At 37.0% G+C, this 21,666-nt stretch overlaps 1 protein-coding gene across 7 annotated transcripts in view; it reads right to left on the reverse strand.

Moving 5' to 3' along the window:
• GIGYF2 (GRB10 interacting GYF protein 2) overlaps positions 1 to 21,666 on the reverse strand; it is a 137,509-nt gene that overhangs the window by 37,831 nt on the left and 78,012 nt on the right. For 3 of the 7 annotated variants that reach the window (XM_055346008.1, XM_055346002.1, XM_055346001.1), the window contains 7 exons: positions 17,973 to 18,152; positions 13,347 to 13,564; positions 13,093 to 13,255; positions 12,822 to 13,010; positions 9,775 to 9,971; positions 8,636 to 8,795; positions 1,388 to 1,554 (listed from right to left, as the gene is read on the reverse strand). In XM_055346008.1, coding sequence (XP_055201983.1) covers positions 1,388 to 1,554; positions 8,636 to 8,795; positions 9,775 to 9,971; positions 12,822 to 13,010; positions 13,093 to 13,255; positions 13,347 to 13,564; positions 17,973 to 18,152 — 1,274 coding nt within the window. The remainder of the gene's footprint in view (positions 1 to 1,387; positions 1,555 to 8,635; positions 8,796 to 9,774; positions 9,972 to 12,821; positions 13,011 to 13,092; positions 13,256 to 13,346; positions 13,565 to 17,972; positions 18,153 to 21,666) is intronic. The other 4 variants (XM_055346006.1, XM_055346005.1, XM_055346004.1 and 1 more) reach the window with 2 other exon arrangements.

Raw genomic sequence — 21,666 nt, forward strand, 5'->3', positions numbered from 1 at the left:
ATGGGCTAGAGCAACCATGCCAAGCTCCAAGGGATGAATTTTCAGCACTGAAACATGCACAATAACTCATCCCAATTCAGAAAAGGGAAATAAAGCTCAAACTTGGTATATAAGTTAAATGTTTATACAATAATTTTTCTTTGGATTTACAACAGAAATGTCAGAAATAATCTCCCTCACCTAGAACTTGTCACTGCTCTCCAAATTATAGGAGGTTTCGCCCATCAGTGGATTGTGACACTGATTACTAGGTCAAGATAAACATTCATATAGAAAGGAAGGAAGGGAGGGACGGAAGAAAATATGTGCATGGCACAAAATGTTCTGTGAAATTTCTTTCACAAAAATATACATATGGTTATGAATGTAAAGAGTAGTAATGTAAAACTCACTTTTATTTTCCTACAGGCTGTGGCCAAACAAGTTTGATGGCCACTGTTCTTACCTATAAACCCCTTTGACCATAGAGTTTGAGGCCTATTTGCCCTCATCTCGAACCCACCACAAGGCCTAGCACAGGCCCTCACTATGTAGCTGATGAATAAATCAATGGTGACTGTTATTGCAGTGACCCAGTGTTCCCGCTAAAGGTGTCTGACTATGGCCACTTCTGACTACTGCAGCCACCCAACACTCCAACCTGGAGAAGGAAACATAAAGCACAGATTTGAGGCCCTCCAAAAGGAATTCTACAGGGAGAAGGGAGAAGCAGCTGCAGAGAGGTACAATTTTCCCTTTCAAAGATATTCCAGTGCCAGTATACGAGGTATGTTACATTATGAATCAATTTTTAGTTACAATACCAGTAACTAATATTTAAAAAAAGAAAAAAATCTTCAAAATATTCCAAAGCACTAAATTTTTTTATTAGCAACATTTATTTGCTTTAAGATAAACCTAAAATTTAGGAATTTTATGAGTCAGCAACCAAGTGGCAAACAGAGGGGAGGGAAGAAGGGAAGGGAAAGAGGAGAATGCGCATTCTAACCAGATGCAAAAAGGAACTCTAAGAAGTCAACAGAATTGAAGCACAATACATAAAGTTAAAAGCTCTGAAGTGAGTTTAGAAAATTAGGAGCCAGAACACATAGGACCTGGTAGGCAAGACAGAGTAAGATGTTCTTTATTCCACACCTGCTAGAAGAAAGCTACTGAAGGTTTTCCTTTAGAATTTAGGGATTGGAGGGCGAACACAGGTATTTGAGTTCTAAAAAGATCACTATAGTTAGGTATGCAGTCCCCAATTCAGACTGTCCATTGTCATTTCAATTACTCTCAAAAAATGCAGTTTCTTCCTTGTAAGATGCAACATCTGCATTGTGTTTACAAAGAGAAGCAAGTGTTTCTGCACCTCTTATGTGTTCTGAGAGAGCTGTAAGGTACTTACCATATGAGGAGGGGGAGCTGGGCCGGGAGAGAAGGGAACCCTTCCCCACATTTTCATGATATCACCAAGAGGTTGGAAGCTTTCATCACATGCTCTCTTCACCAATAAAGACATAGTAAAATAACCCGCCTGAAACCATTCCGCCATCTCCTGATTATTGAAGGGACCTATAATAGCACCAATTAAACAGAAGGGCAATAAAAATCCTTTCAGACTGAAGACGAAAAAAATATTTCCTGAGTCTGATCCTTAACCAAAGATACAACTTGTTTGAGGTCTATCAAATATTTTGTATGATATTTTAATTTAATCCATCCCCAGAGGCAGTTAAATAGGCTTCTAACTAATAAAATGCAACAGAAATGATTTTGAAATAAGACTTCTGTCTTTACATCCCAAATTCTCTGTGGCACTTTAATTATTTTAAGAAGTGTAATTATCTCCATTTCACTTGATCTCTACAATTCATTTGTCAGAATTCATAAAAATGAGTGTTTTTGTTAGATTTCGTATTACTTAGGCATAAATATAAACATGTAGTTAGGCTAAATATGCTTTTCTCTAATTTTCATTTTCTGCCAGATTATTAAAGGTTAAGCAAAGTATAAGCAACCATTTATTAAATTAAGATAAATTGCAGTTTATTTACCCAGGTATGACTAAATTTGGCCAGGGGCATGGGGGTGGAGGGTGGTGTTAACATTCTCTAGATGTTTTACAATTAAAAATTAAATATTTTATAGTAAAAACAACAAATGCACTCTGATTCATATCCATTCATTCATTCATTCACTAAATATTTACTGAACACCAATTATATGGGTCTAGGCCATGGGAATACAATAGTAAATAAAACAAAGCCCTAGAACATCCATTTCTGGGAAGAGAGAATAGATGTACTTGTCCCTGCTCCTTCTGCTAAATTCAACAAAAAACCCTACACATTATATACAAAAGAAACAAAAAGACCCTGAAGAGTAGAGAGAAAAAAAGCAGACTTGCTAGAGCCTTGGAGCCTAACGAACCATATAGTGGTGGTGAATTCCCTGACTTTTCATTTTACCTCATGTATCCCAAATTTGGAGAAGTCATCAGTAACAAAAAACATAACCCAATATATACAACTAAAAATATGACACAATTATATGCTACCTACAAGAAAGTAATTTTAAATATAATATAGGCAAGTTGAAAATAAAAGGATATAACTCTGGGAAATGAACAAGGGGTAGTGGAAAGGGAGGTGGGCAGGGGGATGGGGTGACTGGGAGGGGGGCACTTGACAGGATGAGCACTGGGTGTTATGCTATACGTTGGCAAATCGAACTCCAACAAAAAAATGTACAAAAAATAAAAAATAAAAACAGAACCATTTTTAATTGAAAAAAAGAAAAGGATAGAAAAAGATATATCATGCAAGTGTTAATTAAGGGGGAAAAAAGGCTGGAATAGCTATATTAGTATTTGATAAAGTAGACTTCAAAGCAAAGAAAATTAACAGAGACAGAGAGGATATTATGTATTAACAAAGGGTCAATCCACCAAAAAGACATAGTAATTATAAAAATGTATACACCAAACAAAGCTGCAAAAATACATGAAGCAAAATCTAATAAAACTATAAAGACAGAGAAATCCTCAGTTACAGATGAAGACCTCAACACCATATCCACAACGACTGATATAATTAGACAGAAAACCAACAAGATTACAGAGCTCAACAAAACCATCAATGAACAAGGTCCAACTGATATTTATAGAATGCTCCAGAGAGCAAAATAAACATTCTTTTCAAGTACCCATAGAACATACAGCAAAATGAACTATCCTGAGCCATAAAGAAGTCTCAAAAAAATTTTAAAAACTGAAATTATATACGGTGTGTTTTTCAACCACAATAAAATCAAGCCAGAAATCATTAACAGAAAGACAACAGGAAAACTCCAAACACTTGGAAACTAAACACATTCCAAGTTATCCACAAGTAAAAGTGGAAGTCTCAAGAGGGCCTGGATGGCTCAGTTTGAAGAGTATATGACTCTTGATCTCAGGATCATGAGTTCAATATAGTATAGGAATTACTTAAATATATATTTTTTAAAGTGGAGGTTTCAAGAGCAATAAAATATATATATATATATATATATATATATACACACACACACACACACACACACACACACACACACCGAACTGGAGGCACCTGGGTAGCTTAGTCAGTTAAGCGTCCAACTCTTGATTTTGGCTCATATCATGATTTCAAGGTTTTGAGATCAAGCCCCCAGTCAGGATCACATGATAGGCATGGAGCCTGGTTAAGATTTTCTCTTCTTCTTCCTCTGCAATCCCACACCTCTCTCTCTCTTAAGAAAAAAAAGTACACTGAACTGAATGAAAATGAAAATACATGTATAAAAATTTGTGGTACTCAGTTAAAGTGCTGAAAGAGAAATTCACAGTATTAAATGCTTACATTAGAAAAGTCTCAAATCAGTAATATAAGCACCCACCCTCAAGACCCTAGAAAAAGAGAAGCAAACCCTAAAAAGGAAGAAAGAAATAATAAAGAGCACAACTCAATGAAATTGAAAACAACAATAGTGAAAAATATTGAAGTTGATTCTTTGAAAAGATCAATAAAATTATCAAATATCTAGCAAGACTAGCAATGACAAAAGAGAAATGAACAAATTACCAAGATCAGGAATAGAAACAGGGGCCATCACTAGAGAACCTAAAAATATCAAAAAGAAAATAAGGGAATACTCCAAATAACTCTACCCACACAAATTTGACATCATAGATGAAATAGATGAATTTATCAAAAACACAAACTACCAAATTAACTCATATTAAATCAATAATTTAAATAGCCCCTGTAACTATTAGGGATATTGAATTTTATGATTCCCCAAAAATAGGGCATCTGGCTGGCTCAGTCATATGACTCTTGATCTCAAGGTTGTGAGTTCAAGTCCCATGTTTGGCATAGGGCCTATTTTAAAATTAAATTTAAATTAAATTAAATTCCCAAAAGAGAAGTCCCCAGATGGTTTCACTAGAGAATTCTACAAAACATTTAAAGAAAAATTAACACCAACCCTAAATAATCTTCCAGAAAATAGGAGAGGGAGTTAATTTCCCAGTTCATTTTATGAAGCTAATATTACTGATAATAAAATTAGACAATGAGAATATATATAAAAAAACTACAAAACAGAGAATATATATATATATAAAAAAACCTACAAAACAACATGCCTCATGAACACAAAAATCCTTGACTAAACATTACCAAACAGGATCTAGCAATATATAAAAAGAGTTATACACCATGAATAAAAGGGGTTTACTCCAAGGATGTAAAGCTTCTTCAATATTCAAAATGTAACCAATTTAATCCACCATACTAAAATTGTTAAAGAAGAAAGATCACAGGAACATATCAACAGATACAGAAAAGGATTTGACAAAATCCGATACCAACTGTAATAAAAACTCTCAAAAAATAAAGTACCTTCCTCAACTTCATAAAGGATATCTATAAAAAGCCAGCAACTGGGGATCCCTGGGTGGCACGGGGATCCCTGGGTGGCGTAGCAGTTTAGCACCTGCCTTTGGCCCAGGGCACGATCCTGGAAACCCGGGATCGAATCCCACTTTGGGCTCCCGGTGCATGGAGCCTGCTTCTCCCTCTGCCTATGTCTCTGCCTCTCTCTCTCTGTGTGACTATCATAAATAAATAAAAATTAAAAAAAAAAAAAGCCAGCAACTAACATTACACTTAATTATTAAAGACTGAATGTCTTCCCCTTAAAATAGGAACATAGGAAAGAAAAAGCAAGTATATCTGCTTCCACTCATCACAGTCAACATAGTGTTGGAATATACAATAAAGCAACAAAAGGAAATAAAAGATATAGGTTGGAAACAAACAAACAAAAAACTGTTGCTATTTACAGATGACACTAATGTCTACAAAGGAAATCCTACAGAATCTAACATTAACCACAAAAAAACTCCTAAAACTAATAAATGAACTCAGCAAGGTCACAGACTAAAGAGAAACATCCAAAACTCAATTCTATGTAGTAACAATGAACACAAAGACATTGAAATAAAATTTATAATTACTCAAAAATCAAGTAGATGCAAATGTAATAGAGTGTGTATCTATTCTAAAAACTACACAAGCTCATAGACTGGAAAAGTTAACATGAGAAAGATGTCAATTTTCTTCAAAATAACAGAGGTTTAACATAGTTCCTATTAAAATCTCAGCAAAATATTTAAATATAGATTTCTTAATCTATTTATATGGTAAATATAGATAATATTATTCTAAAATTTATATGGAAAAGTATAGAAACTAGGAAAGCTAAAAACTATTTTGATAAAAATAAACTAGGATGAAAAAAAGGGGAAGAATTAGTCTATCCAATTTCAAGATGTATTATATAGCTACAATAATCAAGACTGTGATATTGGTGGAAAGACAGACACACAGATCAGTAGAATAGAGGACACAGAAACAGACCAACATAAATATGCCCAACTGAATTTTAACTAAGATACAAAAGCAATTTGAAAGAGGAAAGATGGTTTTCAACAAACGGTTCCAGAGTAACTAGATTTCCATCAGCAAAAAAAAAACCCCACTTTGATCTAAGTCCCATTCATTACACAAAAATTAACTCAAAATAGATCATAGAGTTGGATCTCCTAGCTGGCACACTGAGTTGAGCAATTGACTCTTGGTTTCAGCTCAGGTCATGATCTCAGGGTAGTGGGATCAAGCACCACATCAGGCTCCCTGCTCATTGTGGAGTCTGCTTGAGACTCTCTCCCTCTGCCTCTTTTCCTGGCTTCCTCTCTCTCTCAAATAAATAAATCTTAAAAAAAAAAAAAAAGATTGGAGAATTAAATGTAAAACAAAAACTATAAACTATTTTGGAAAGGAAATTTGGGATCTGAAGCCAGGAAAAGAGTTCTTTTGTCTCAGACTTACTACCAAAAACACAATCTATAAACGGGAAAAACTGATCAACTGGACTTCATCAGTATTTAAAACTTTTGATCTGTGAAGGACTCTGTTATGAGGATAAAAAGATACAGATGGGAGAAAATATCTGCAAACCACATATCTAACAAAGGACTAGTATCTATATATATAAAGAAGTCTCAAAACTCAAAGGTTAAAAAAAAAAGCAAACAATTAGAACACGGGTAAAAAACCATGAAGAAACAGTTTACTAAAGAGAATAAACAACCAATAAACACATTAAAAGATGCTCAAAACCCCAAACTACAATGAGGTATCACTACACAGTATGTCAAAACAGCTAACATAAAAAAATATACTGTCAAGGATATGAAGAAACCAAGTAACTCATAGATTGCTGCGGGAATACAAAATGGTTCAGCCCTTCTGGAAAACAGTATGGCAATTTCCATACAATCTAGCAATTGCACTCCTCGGTATTTATATCTCAGAGGAATGAAGAGTTGTGTTAACACAAAAGCTTACCTATAAATATTTAACAACTTTATCATAATAGCCAAAAATGAGGGGCACCTGGGTGGCTCAGTTAAGTATCTGACTCCTGGTTTCGACTCAAGTCATCTCAGAGTTCTGAGATCGAGCCCCACATCAGGCTCTGTGCTCAGAACAGAGTCTGATTGAGATTCTCCCCCCTTTCTCCCTCTGCCCCTCCCCACTATGCGCACTCTCTAAAATAAATAAATCTTAAAAAAAAAAAAAAAGCCGAAAACAGGAACCCAGACACCCTTCATGGATGAAATGGTTAAACTATGTTATATCCGTGTCATGGATGTACTACTCAGTAAATAAAGAGAAACTGCTGATATATTTAACAACCTGTATCAATCTCCTGAGAATTATGCCGAGTGGAAAAAAAAAAAAAAAAACATTTTTCCATTGGATGGAAATGGATTCCATTTATGTAACATTCTTGAAATGACAAACTATAGAAATGGGGAATAGATTAGTGGTTGCCAAGTGTTAAGGAGTGGGCAAGGGTGGGAAGGAAATGTACGCGGCTATTCAAGTTCCACGTTAGAAACATTTTGAATCTTGACTATATCAAAGTCAATATCCTGGCTGGATATTGTACTATAGTTTTGCATTAGATTACCAGTGTGAGAAACTGGGTAACATAAAATCTCTACTATTTCTTACAACTGCATGTGAAGCTACAATTGTCTCAAGGTAAATTTAATTAAAACACACCTCCATGTGTTTTAATAAAAACACACAGTCCTCAACTTGGGGGCACACTCTGTCTCTCCAGTTGCAATCCCTAAAACACTGAATAAACACTTTTGATTGTTTTACAAACAAAACAAAAAAAACAAAAACAAAAACCAAACATATGCACAGTCCTGCTTCCAATGTACCTACATTCTACAGGAATATAAACAGATCATGAACAAATATATACAGAACCAGACAGTACTCGATGCTATGAAGGAGAATAAGGGGAAAGGGTAATGAGACTGCGAATGGAAAAGGAGTTAGTACACTGGAGAGGGGTCACAGGGTATACTTGGTAAAACACTATCATGAAATGGACACTAATATAGTCAACCAATTTCAGGTTATAAACAAAGATTTCAAAAGCAGAAACGAAGAATCAACAAATTGTCTTTTACAGCATTCTTTCCCCATTCTAATCTAACTTGTGCACTGTACAAATCTTTTAAGGGATTAGTTTATAATACAGTACGATCCTTTCTCACATGTTTTTAACAGCTGTTTATCATTTATGATATCAACCCCACTTCAGTGAAACATTCAAGTAAGGTCTTCCAAGACTGCTGCCATCACCCTTTTATGGGAGGGAAACTGAAGTACAAAGAACATAAGGAATTCACCTGCCTAGTTAACCAGCTGGGAAGCCAGAACTGAAGGGGTCTTGAGTATTTTGTTTACATCCCTAAATTATTAGTAATCACATTCCACCTTGTATTCAAATAATTTTCATTTGGACTGCCCTCCCCCACTGAAACTATACTGAAAGTATAGTAAAGTACTATAGGAGGAACCTATAAAAATGCCTTCTATACGTATGTATGTATACATGTTACAGACACACACACACACACACACACACACACGAAGAAAACCTGGAAAATGGATTGTTTCTACTACTATGAAAATTAACATTAAATAATGACCATCTTACAGAATCTGAAGGTAATGGCTTCAAGTAGAATGGAACAAGCTACCTTGAATTTCTCCCTGAGGATCTTTGTAATACCACTTCTGCATTGCTTCGTGCATCAATGGAATTGAGACTCCCTTAGCTCTGTGCTCTTGCAGTTTTGATGCCAGTCTCTCATCATCTAGTGCACTGTCTTGGAGATAAGCCACCATCTTCTCAGCTTGCTAACAGGATTAAAAAAAGGATTAAGGAAACAAATAATCCCAAATTAATACTTGTACATGTAATAAAAATGTCTACCTTTTATGAATGACTTGATCTATGAAAGGTACTACTGTGCAAGAAACACAGCAGGCAACCATGACTTATTCCAACAAGGTCATGAAATATATACTGTCCCCATTTTATGGAGGGGAAAACTAAGGCTCAGAGAGGCCAAATCTTGCTCAAAGTCTCAAAATTATTAAGCAAACCAAACTGAGATTAAAACACAAACTGGTATGGATCAAAGGCCAGGCTTCTAATCAACACACTAATAAGATTACTATTTAATAAGCCATTGGTCAGTCCTGAAGCATATAAACTAAACCTATAAAAACATAGGTGTTAATACAATAAAGATCCAATTAATCAATTACAAATATAATCTTTTACAATTCTACTAAGACATCGCCCTACTTCCTCTCTTCAAGCATTTCCTGCCACCAACAACCACTCCATCTCAAAGAAAGAGAAATTCTTCTATAGAAAATAAGCTACCATTTACTTCACATATAACAAAGTTATATCTAATCCTAGGGAAATCTAGAGACATGAATAAAATGCTAATATCCTGAGTTTAACTATTTTCCCAGTTACACTTCAGGCAAAAATACAGAAGACGCTATGCCCATGCACAGCTGCTTGTATTTGCCATTTTTGGCATTCCATTAATTTCCAAAAAGAAAAAAGAAAAGCAAACAGCTAAGGGCAACCTCAGAAGAGAAAAAATAACCTGACACAATGACTACTACATAGCAGAAACTTATAAGCATGAAATGATTTGAAAGACAATTACTCATACAAAAAAATACCAGATTTACAAACAACTTTTCCAGTACATAAAATCTAGCGCACAGAAGTTCTATTTCTAAAGATTCATTTAATGCTTTCCAATTTTTATGGTAGTTTGGGAGGAGAAAAAAATAATGACACAATTTTTACCTGCTCCAAATGCTTGAGACCCTCTTCATCATCTGGCTCTGTGGAAACACTGCCCATACCAGGAGCACCTACGACCGGCGTTTCAACTGGCCGGAGGGCAGGACTAGGATTGGGAACAGGCGGTGGAAGTATGAGAAGAGGAGAGGCTGTATCTGAAGGAATCTGTGACAGGGGCTGCTGGACATCAGAAACCATTTCTAAAGGAAAAAAAACACAGAAACATGAAAACCTTTTAAACTAGAGATTCTTATGAAGAATGTATCCTCAAATTAGGCTGCTCGCTAAATGGGCTCAACAGAAATGTGAACGTGTCAGGAACAACTGCAGCTACTTCTTATGGAAAATTATAGTTATTTCTCCCTACAATGACAGAAGTACCTTTACAGGATGACAAAACATAGGATTAAAAGGGATCTAGAAGGTCCTTCTACAGTGCCTGTCTGTGTCACTAGAGCATCTAGTTGTATGTCTCCCTCTTGAAAGCAAACAGAATTGGTCTAATCCCTTCTTATGTCTCCATATAGCAGACCATTAACAGCACTGCAAATCTTCTCAAAAATGTCGTATTTCATCAATTTTGACTAAACACATCTGCAATTATCTTGAATAAATACCTATTTCAGGTGACAATATAATTCAATACATTACAGTCTTTAGAATAATAAAGAGCACTTGGGAGTCTACATGGACAGTGCAGGAAGTTCTTCTCAATAAGAACAGAATTCCTGGGGATCCCTGGGTGGCTCAGCGGTTTGGCGCCTGCCTTTGGCCCAGGGCACGATCCTGGAGTCCCGGGATGGAGTCCCACGTCAGGCTACCGGCATGGAGCCTGCTTCTCCCTCCTCCTGTGTCTCTGCCTCTCTCTCTCTCTATGTCTATCATAAATAAATAAATCTTTAAAAAAAAAAGAACAGAATTCCTCGGTGGCTCAGAGGTTTAGCGCCTGCCTTCAGCCCAGAGCGTGATCCTGGAGTCCTGGGATTGAGTCCCACATCAGGCTCCCTGCATGGAGCCTGCTTCTCCCTCTGCCTGTCTGTCTCTCTTTCATGAAAGAAATAAAATCTTAAAAAAAAAAAAAAAAAAAAAAAAAGAACAGACTGCAAAAGAGGTTCTGTGTTGTGTTGGTCTCTATTTCTAGCCTCTCAGTATGCGGGCTCTTAAGAAGCGAAAGGGGATGGGAGTAATTAGATACAACTGCAGTTTCCCCTTTGAAACCTTGTTTGTTCAATTACAGATAGCTTCTCCAAATTCCTGTTCTTCTCAGGAACTCTTTACTTTCTCTGCCAAACTTCTTAAAAGAACAGCCAATACACCACCATCACCCACACCTGCTGCACTGTGACTTCCACTTCCACCCTCCAATACAGATTCTCTCCCAAAGAGAAACAGTGCCTCGAAGTCCCCAAATCCAATGCCTTTTCCTAGTCCTCATCATCTGACCTCAGCAGTCCAATCCTAAACCTCCTTCCTTCCTCATAGTCCCTTTAGTCTAGACCACTCTTGCCTCTGAAGATTTTTCTCTGGCTACTCTTTACTTACCCTCTTAATTTTTTTTTTTTTTTTTATGATAGTCACACAGGGAGAGAGAGAGAGAGAGGCAGAGACACAGGCAGAGGGAGAAGCAGGCTCCATGCACCGGGAGCCTGACGTGGGATTCGATCCCGGGTCTCCAGGATTGCGCCCTGGGCCAAAGGCAGGCGCCAAACCGCTGCGCCACCCAGGGATCCCCTACTTACCCTCTTAAATAGGAATTTTGCCCTAAGATGACTAACATACATATGTTTTATCCCCTTATAGAATATTAACCTGGAGTTTTAATCCTTAATACATATCTATGAAGCTTTCTCAAATACACATGTCTGGACTCCATCCTAAAATCTCCTAAGAAAAAGGCCCCAGGCATGCACATTCACAAGAATGAACCGCAAGTAATTTGGGGTACACCATAACTGAAAAAACTACATATCAAACAGGTCTCAAAACGGACAAGTCCCACAGTGCCTGAGAGAGATTCAAGCACTTGAATCCACTCACTAAGCTTTGTTCTAGACATAAAACACTGCAAAGATATCCTTGGTTTAAACCCTCAAAATATTAGCCTATTAGGGAAAAAGGTAATACACAGATTTTTGTATTACTGCATTGTTCTGTCAGGAATAGTGCTGGTTGTTTAAGAAACAAGAGAAGATCGCTAACCTAGTTTGAGAACTTTGGGTGCGAGAGTTTCAGGGACAGGTAACAGTATTTGCTAAGACAAGGAGACAAAAGAGCAAGGCTCACGTCAGGACCTAGTAGGCTGTGAGGCTGGGGAACAGAGTACAAAGGAGATAGAGATGGCACTGAAACCGTAGAGGCAGGCAGATGTTAGCTCACGCAAAGGCTTGCAGGCCATGGTAAAGGTGTGATTTTTTTTTTTTATTGTGACTCAATCAATTACCCCTTTAACATGAAGGATTACAATGTTATTTTTAAATATGCACAAGAAGAAACAAGGAAGCGAACATTAAAACTGCCTACTAAAAAAAAAAAAAACTGCCTACTAAGATATATTATCAAGTTAAAATAAAAACAGTAACACTAAAGAAGGGGATATACTTAAGCTTATTCTCTAGCAAAAGTGGTAGGACTTCCCCAGATTCATCCATGTTCTTTATGGCCTCATTTGGAACAGCAGCAATTTGGTGTGCCTTCGGGACATAGACCCAACCACTATATGAAAAAAGGAAGGTCACCCGTCTGATGTGGAAATAAAATTATTGCAGAAGGTCCTAAATCCTATCTGCTCAACTAATACGAAGATGGCTATATCTTAACATCCTAGAAAGTGAGATTCCTGAGTTGCACTCTTGATTCTTCTCTTTGGTGAATTTGGGGAAGGACACATATGTGGGTGGGCAGCAGCACATGACTAGCTTTACTGGTAAAATAATCTATTCTAATAATTTACCACTGGGAGTTCTATGAGGCATAAACAGAAACCTATCAATGATCACTGGCCTGCCTGAGTAGAATCCTGTTTTAGCTTATCTACTCTCATAAATACATACCATCCCCTCTGCTGGGTACTTTGGTTGGCAGGCTATTTTCCGTCTGACCCTCTTCCTCAGCTTTTTCCGTCTGCTCAGTTTGGGATTCCTCCTTCCTCTCAAATTGCGGTGCTTCCTGAGGCTGATGGTCTGAAGGAGTACCTGGTCTTGCAGATGATGATGAGGTCTGGGATGCTTCCTCACTAGCTTCTGGAACATGAAGCATTCTTAAATTAACTTATGAAACTTTCGGTTTGATGAAAAGAAGGTAAAAGACGACAATGAGCCTTACCAACTCCTACTCTATCTGTCTTCTCTCCCTCTTTCCTATTTGTCTTATCAGGTTCTTTGGCTTCTTCATTATGGCTGCTCTCAGAGTCAGAGCACTCCCCACCTTCCTCCACAGGCCGGAAGTCCATCTCCTGCTCTTCTGGAATTGGCTCTTTCTGTACTTTCTGTATCAAGAAAATGAAGCCAAAGCTCAAAATACATTGAACTTTGGTGGCAGGTCAGTGCCTATTGTGACATTTAAAACAGATTTCTTACCTTTAGAAAGAGGAATGCTCCAGAGGAGTCAAATGTGCCCATCTCTTCTTCAGCGTCCTCTAAGCACCACTCAGGCAAACTATCCCGGTCATCGTCTATGCTTCCACTGCCAGAGCGCACCCTTCGATAACCCCGTTCATCATCCCGATCTCGAAAATCAAACTCAAACCTTCGCCGTCGTTCCATGTGTTCTCGCCACCCTGCAGAACGAGGGCCATCTGGGATGAGGAGGAGGATACAAAACTTAGAAAAATTTTATGACAGCATAAAATTTTCTTGAAAAAGAAAATTGCGAATAGAAAATAAAGAAATAATCAATTGTGCATTTAAATAATCAACATACTACAGAGAAACTTAAGCAAATTAAATGAAATTCAGAGCTCAGCATACACACGACATCACTAAGTGACAACAGTAGTTATCTTCAGTAAATCCTGAGCCACACAACATACTCTAAAGCTTTGAAAGATCAATTTAAAACAAATCACTTTTAAAAAGCACTTTATGCAAAGTATACATTTTGGATAAGCTTTAGATATCTGACTGAAATGCTGATTTGCCGTTTACATGGCAGACTCCTAGCCCAGGCTTATACCACTGGATATCATGGGCTCAAGTCCATGCCTTCCCTCTGGCAGGCTTTAACACATTTCTTTCTTCTCCTGAAAATATCGTTTTTGTTTTTGTTTATTTTATTTTATTTATTTTATTTTATTTTATAACAAGTGCTTTTTTTTATTATTTATTTATGATAGGCACACAGTGAGAGAGAGAGGCAGAGACACAGGCAGAGGGAGAAGCAGGCTCCATGCACCGGGAGCCCGATGTGGGATTCGATCCCGGGTCTCCAGGATCGCGCCCTGGGCCAAAGGCAGGCGCCAAACCGCTGCGCCACCCAGGGATCCCTGTTTTTGTTTTTTTTAAGATTTTATTTACTTATTCATGAGAGACACAGAGAGAGGCAGAGACACAGGCAGAGGGAGAAGCAGGCTCCTCAAAGGGAGCCCAATGTGGGACTCGATCCCACAGGATCGACCCAGGATAATGCCCTGAGCTAAAGGCAGATGCTCAACAGCTGAGCCACCCAGGAATTCCAAAAATATCATTCTTGATGTATAAGAACAACTCCCTGTGTCAATTCCTAATATCAAATTCATCATGCCTACTTGCTAGTGCCAAGATCCCATTTGTAATTGATTCCCAAGAAAAAGGCATGGAATTACAGCACTGATAGATATCACAGATTTTATACAGCCCACTATCCTAATTCTACAGTTTAAGAAACAAAAACTCTGACAGAAGTAACTTGCATAATAGCAAGGCAGAACTAGAATCTAATTTTGCATCCTCTGCTACTTTTTCCACAATAGCATCCACAATTTACTCTCCTCTCTTAACTCTCCCTAGGGAATTTTTATTTCTGTATAGCATTCCCAGGGACATTCCTAAATCCACCCTAGTATACGGTTTATTACATCTACTTTTTTTTTTTTTTTACATCTACTTTTCAACAGGAAAAAGACTGCCTAAGAATAAAAGATGCCAGTTATGGTATTTTTTAAGAAAAAAGTTATTAATATCTGATAAACATAAGTCTGAGTGTCTTAAAAGGAGAGGTAGGTTTTAACCTATTAAAATTTTCTATTTTTGACTGCTTTCTCTGTAGGAGATACACGAAAGAAAAGCCAAAGTTCAATGTTCTTACTACTAAGGCCCAATTTGCTAAAACCAGCAATCTAAAACTCAAACTGAAAATGAGAAGGCAAAACATTAAAATGCCCAGTAGTAGTTACTTATAAATCATTCACAAAAAAAGCTAAGAAAACAGAATTCACATACTCCTCCTCATCCTTTACTTACTTATAGCTATTACACTTCTATGAAAACTAAAGAACTTTATATCCAGATTGCTTAAATGCAAACCTCGAATCATTATTCAAAGGAAGTATTCATGATCAACTGTTGAATTCCAGAGTACTCTCTCTATTACTATCATTTCTAAACTGTCTGTTAAGTATGCACCATGATAGGAATCTATCCTTCTAGGCATCTGGCTCATGTTTTCCTCTTACTGAGTTTCTTAAGTTCAGCTCCCAGAGTGGATGCTTTGCTGTCCTTAATAGTCCCATCTCCCATAATATCCAGTTTTGAGTCCTACTTAACCAAATGTAGCAGATAAGACACATCCCCAGCTTATGAAGACTAACCACTGCTTTTTAAGGTCTTACAATACCAAAATTTTACAATTTTTATAATATAAAAAATAGTAAAAAAAAAAATCACTGAACTTTTTTTTTAGATTATTTTTATTTTTTATTTTTTTTAATTCATGAGACAGAGAGAGAAAGAGTGAGAGAGATAGAGACAGATAGAGACACAAAGAAGCAGGCTCCCCACAGGAAGCCTTATGTGGGACTCGTTCCCAGGATTCCGGGATCACGCCCTGAGACGAAGGCAGACGCCCAACCACTGAGCCACTCCAGGCATCCCAAATCACTAAACTTTTAATCAAATCATAGAAGAATAAATATAATCTAAGAAATGCTAAGGGTAATTTATAACAACCGATATAATCAGACTTAACTTTGAATATGCTGGTTTGAAAAAGCAGATAGTCTTCTTTTTAAAAAATGCTTATTTCCAGTGTTTTTTTAGCCCCATATATTATACACTTCACCCTGTCTTTTAAAAATGTATCACTAAAAAATTGGGGGAAATTGTTAAGTTAATGACAAATAAATTGGACATGGAAATCGAGTATCAGGGAGAAAGATTTAAGAAAAAGACAATATATATCTAAAATCTACGTTGTTGGGGTGAAGAGGGTCAGTGGTAGAAAATACACTAAAATTTTACTTTGTTTAACTAACTCCCTTTAATAAAATCGGCATCAGACACTTGGGCTCACAAACACTGTCGGTCTTCCAAAACATTCACCTTGTTTGTTTTTGATCCGCTGGAATTTCTCTTCTCGCTCAGTCCAGACCCTGTCCATTCTTTCACTGAGTGCTTGTTGGGAACATAGTCTACAAACCCTTTTGCTTACAGGCAAGCTCAGCACAAAATGCCGTGATGCCTCGAAGAGAACTATAACATCTGGTTGCCCAGCACACAGACTCATGAGAATTGCCTATATAACTGTGATGTAAACAATGCCCACTCATGACAGAAAACTCACCCAAGAGGCAACCATGAGGAGTTGGGGTAAAAGCATCAAAACTCTATCCAAAGATTAACTTCACCATGTTTCTACCTATCCATAACTACCTAAAGCACTCTGAGTGCTTGTTACAATGTTTACTCAGACTGAGGCTAGTGATTTTGCTAATAACTTGATTTTCTTTTTTTTAAACATTTTATTTATTTATTTATTCATGAGAGACACAGAGATAGAGGCAGAGACATAGGCAGAGGGAGAAGCAGGCTCCACGCAAGGAGCCCGACATGGGACTCAATCCCGGATTCCGGGATCAGGACCTGAGCCAAAGGCAGACGCTCAACCTCTGGGCTATCCAGGCGTCCCAATAACTTGATTTTAAAATGTACATGAAGGGCAGCCCCGGTGGTGCAGCAGTTTAGCGCCGCCTGCCGCCTGGGGTGTAGCCTGGAGACCCGGGATCGAGTCCCACGTCAGGCTTCCTGCTTGGAGTCTGCTTCTGAACCCTCTGCCTGTGTCTCTGCCTCTCTCTCTCTCTGAATAAATAAATCTTTAAAGAAAAATAAATAAAATAAAATGTACATGAAAACAGTTTAATTATGATTTCTTCTACAAAAGTGAGCTGCTCTGGCATATGGCTGACAGCTAAAATAATGAAATTCATAAGGCAAATGAAATTCATAAGGCAAATATACACTCTTTGTGCGTTTCAGTTCTGCATGACCCCACAATTCAAACTACAGTGGCATCTGATTATCATGAGGCATGGAATCAGCACTTTGGTAGGGGATGAACTTTGACACAAAGCACCAGTGTCTTCAATTACGAGCATATCTAATGTCAGGGAAGAACAGTTTGAGGCATTCTTAAGAGTCAAACAGAAGAACTTACAAAACCACTAATCACTACTATTCTCTCTCCTTTCTCTAAAGTTAGGACAAAAGAATGAACTTGTGATTATGTTTCTGACCTAGGTTTAGAGTTTATCCTTCAAATAAGCATAAATCACTTTCTTAGGATAAAAAAAATTTTTTTTGAAAAAATACATCTTTTATTATATAGGAAAAATACCAATTTTAGGAAGAGCACATATTTTTAATGAACACATAATTACACATTTTAAGTTTTAAAGCATGCTGGTAAAAATACAAAGATTAAATGTTAGATAAAACCAAAGGAGACCCTCTCACATTTTTGCAGTTAAAGGCAGGTGCTTCCCATTAAACTACACTATTTGCTCCAGAAAAATAAAAATGATTTTCATCAACTGAAGAGACTTGGGGAATTTTCATGCTGAAGTATTTTTTGTAGTGATAAGACTAAGTGTAATGACAGAAATAATTGAGTCCTCTCTCTCTCTCTCTCTCTTTTTTTTTCTTTCTAGTTCATCTTTTCTGCTTACTTGGTACACAATTTCCACCAAATACTCCCTTATTTTGGTCTCTGCACTCCCTCGGCAGGAGCCTTACCAGGGCTGTGGGGACGCCACCTCTCTCCATCCCGTCTCGGTCCAGCTAGTCTCCAACCTCCATCTTCATCTTCTCCGTTTTGTTCTTCTCTAAAAATACGCCAGTTTTCACTTTCTGATCGTATAAACTCATGCTTTCTTCCCACCGATGTTGGTCCACCTTCCTCAAAATTTGGTCTCCCTGTAATGAAAATAAGGAAACATGTGCCTCAGCCAATAAGGATTCTGAAAACAGACTGGACGGCTGAGATCACACTTATGTGCAGATGTGCCTGCTCAGGCAGTATTGAGCAACAGAGCTGCAGACATATGCATCCAGTATTAGACATATTTCTTAGAGTACAACAGTCACAGACGGGACAATTATTTTTTAAACAAATACATGCACCAAAAAAGGGGGGTGCAATGAAACGTGAACCAACCTACCTTACCAGCACATACTGCTTTTTTAAAAGTCATACAAGATTTTTAATTATATGATGTATTTTAATTTATTTAATCAACTTCTACTAGCAATTCTACCCAAATAGGATATCTGTAAAATTCAACCTACCTTTCAGCCAAAAATAAATAAATAAATAAACAAACTCAAAAGCAGACAGTATGAACTATAATTTTTCATTTTCATTTACTCTAACATCTATTACATGATAGGCATACAACAAATTGCTTCTGAACAGAATGCAAAGCTATGTGTAACCTAAGGCCAGTCAAGAGTTCCATTAAGAAAGAGAGCCTGGTATACCAAGTAAATTAAATTGGTACTTTCAAAGAACAAGATAATTCCAAACTGTGCAAACAAATTCTCTCTTTAGTCATCATCCCACATGTGCTTACATAATTCATAACAAATTATATAAAATCTCACATTAAATTAGTTGAAAATCCAAAACATACACTGATATCTTCCATTTATAACAACTAAACAGTTACATGTACATCAGTGATAACCTCAATTCTTTTCACTAAACCACCATGAAAATGAAAGAAAGTTGTACAGTTACATATGAAAATGAGGGAATTCTCATTTCTGGTCATCCTCTTATATTTCATTTCACATGTATTAAGATTCAATATCCTGTTTATCCAACAGTTATATTAGGTTGTTACCGCATATTATTCTCCTGAAGGATAAAATATCTGGAAATTTGCTAGGCAAAATACTACCTGCTTTCTTATTATAGAAGGCAACCTCTAAGCCCCCAACAAGCCCTCCCTTCTGACTTCTGCATAATACCCTCGCTTAAAGTGTGAGCTGCACTTGACTTGCTCCCAACAAACAGAATACAGCAGAAGCAGTAAGATGTCAGCATCAATATTAAGTTAAAAATTACTGACTTCCATCAGTCTTAGGATGCTCTCTCCAAGACAATCAATTGCCATGTCATGAGGCGGCCCTGTGGAGAAGCTCACATGGCACAGAACTGAGGCCTGCCAACAGCCACATGAGTGAGTATGGAAGTGAATCCAACCCAGTCAAGCCTTCAGATGACTACATCCCTGGCTGACACCTTGACTGCAGCCTTGCAAACTCATGAGACCCAGGTCAGAGCCAAGCAACTATGCTGTTCCTTCCTGACTTACAAAAACTGAGATAATGTTTGTTGTTTTCAGCTAAGTTTTGAAGTATCTTGTTACATGGCCACAGATGATAAAACTCATCTAAACAAAACAATGCAAAACACTCAATCATCTGATTTATTCTTCATAACAATCCTCAATATTTGAAGTTATTTTTCCTACTTTTTGGAAAAATACTGAGAAGCAAAAAGATAACATAAAAGAACTGTCTAAATTCACACTATTTAAATGGCATAGACAGGATTCAAATATTCATCTTCTCACTCATTCAACAAATATTTATTGCACATTCAGTGCTAAGTTTTATGAATTCAAATACAGATATATCCCATGTCTGTCTTGGGTTTGGAGGCATCCCAGGTTCCCTTATTCAGAATAAGAAGGGCAACCCATTTTACAAAGTACCACATATATTACATGACTTGATGAAAATTGTAACTGTACTCACAAAAAAAAAAACCTTAAAGAAACCCCTAATACAGGGGCACCTCAGTGGCTCAGTTGGTTAAGCATCCAAGCACCTGGCTCTTGATTTTGTCTCAGGTCATGTCTCAGAGTCATGAGATTGAGCCCTGCATCAAGCTCCATGTTCATCAGGGAGTCTACTTGAAATTCTCTCCTCCCTCTCCTTTGGTACCTCCCCACCATGCTCTCCCTGAAAATAAAGAAATAAATCTAAAAAAAAAAAAATCCCTAATACATAGATAAAATGGAAACATATATAGACAAATGATGGGAAATGGCTTTTAAACCAATATAATCAGTCACAAGCAGTTTGTGCCAGGTACCATGCAATGACTTGGGAATACAGTAGTAATCACATGATGGATGTGCTAGATGAAACACTTACTTTCTTTCACCTACTTTTACACTAAGCCTTGAAAAACTAATGAACATAGCAAAGCAAGCAAAAGAGCACAAATGGCAAAATGCTTATCAAAAACTGGTCACTATGATTTTAATTTTTTCTAATAGAGGATACACTGCAAAAAATTAAAAATAAAAGTACTAGTAATCCATCAGTTTTAGAAACAGAACCCTATCTGTTGTTGGCTTTTACCTAACTTTATATTTTTTCATAGTTGCAATCAATATACCTACTATTCTGTAATCTACTCTCCATCCACAGCAAATACTCCTCTCTGATTATACATCTTCCTAATTATACAAATGGGTACATACCAGGTAGCTCTTGCTGCCACAGCATAATCTACTAGATTATTTGACTGGACATTTACTTTATAACCAATTTTTTGTGAACTATAGATAATGAGGCAAGAAATACCTGCTTTTCTGAACTATGTCTTCCGAAAAAGCTTCAAAGAATGCAATTACTAAGTCAGATGACAGACTTCATCCACTGCCTTTTTGGGTCAAAAAAAAAAAAGGGTCAAATCAACACACCATTTCACATTATTGATACTAAGTGCTGCTATCCTTTTTTAAAAAACTTTTACTACTGTAATAGTTGTAAAGTGGTACACTAATATGGCTCAGATATGAATTTTTTGTATCAAAGATTTTTCATGTTGTTTACTGACTTTATGTCCCTTTGTGTGGTTTACATTTTTTCCTAAACTGTTTTACCTTTATACTTGTCAGTCCTACATATATTTTTCCTATTAGTACCTAAGAATAGGAAAAAATTTTAAAACAGTATGGGGCAGGGGCACCTGGCTACCTCAGTTGGAAGAGCATGCAACTCTGGATCTTGGGGTGTAGGTTCAATCCCCACGTTGATATAGAGATTACTTAAAAATAAAAAAAGAAGAATAGGGCAAAAGTAGGGGAAATATAGGAAGAAACAAAATCTGGGTTTTCTACTTCTTGAAAATCATCTTGTAATTTTCAACCTGTACCTCACAATCTTTGAATGACTATGTCATACCTTGTCCCAAAACCAATCTGAACAGGTATCTTAAAGATTAAAGAAGAGCACAGTACTAAATAAAGAATAAAAATCTTGTAGTCACTACACTTGATTTTATTTTTTTAAAGATTTTATTTATTTATTCATGAGAGACAGAGAGAGAGAGGGGCAGAGACACAGGCAGAAGAGAAGCAGGCCCCATGCAGGAAGCCTGATGTGGGACTCGATCCCAGGACCCCAGGAT

The sequence above is a fragment of the Nyctereutes procyonoides genome, unplaced genomic scaffold (genome assembly GCF_905146905.1).
Source record: "Nyctereutes procyonoides isolate TBG_1078 unplaced genomic scaffold, NYPRO_anot_genome, whole genome shotgun sequence".
NCBI lineage: Eukaryota > Metazoa > Chordata > Mammalia > Carnivora > Canidae > Nyctereutes > Nyctereutes procyonoides.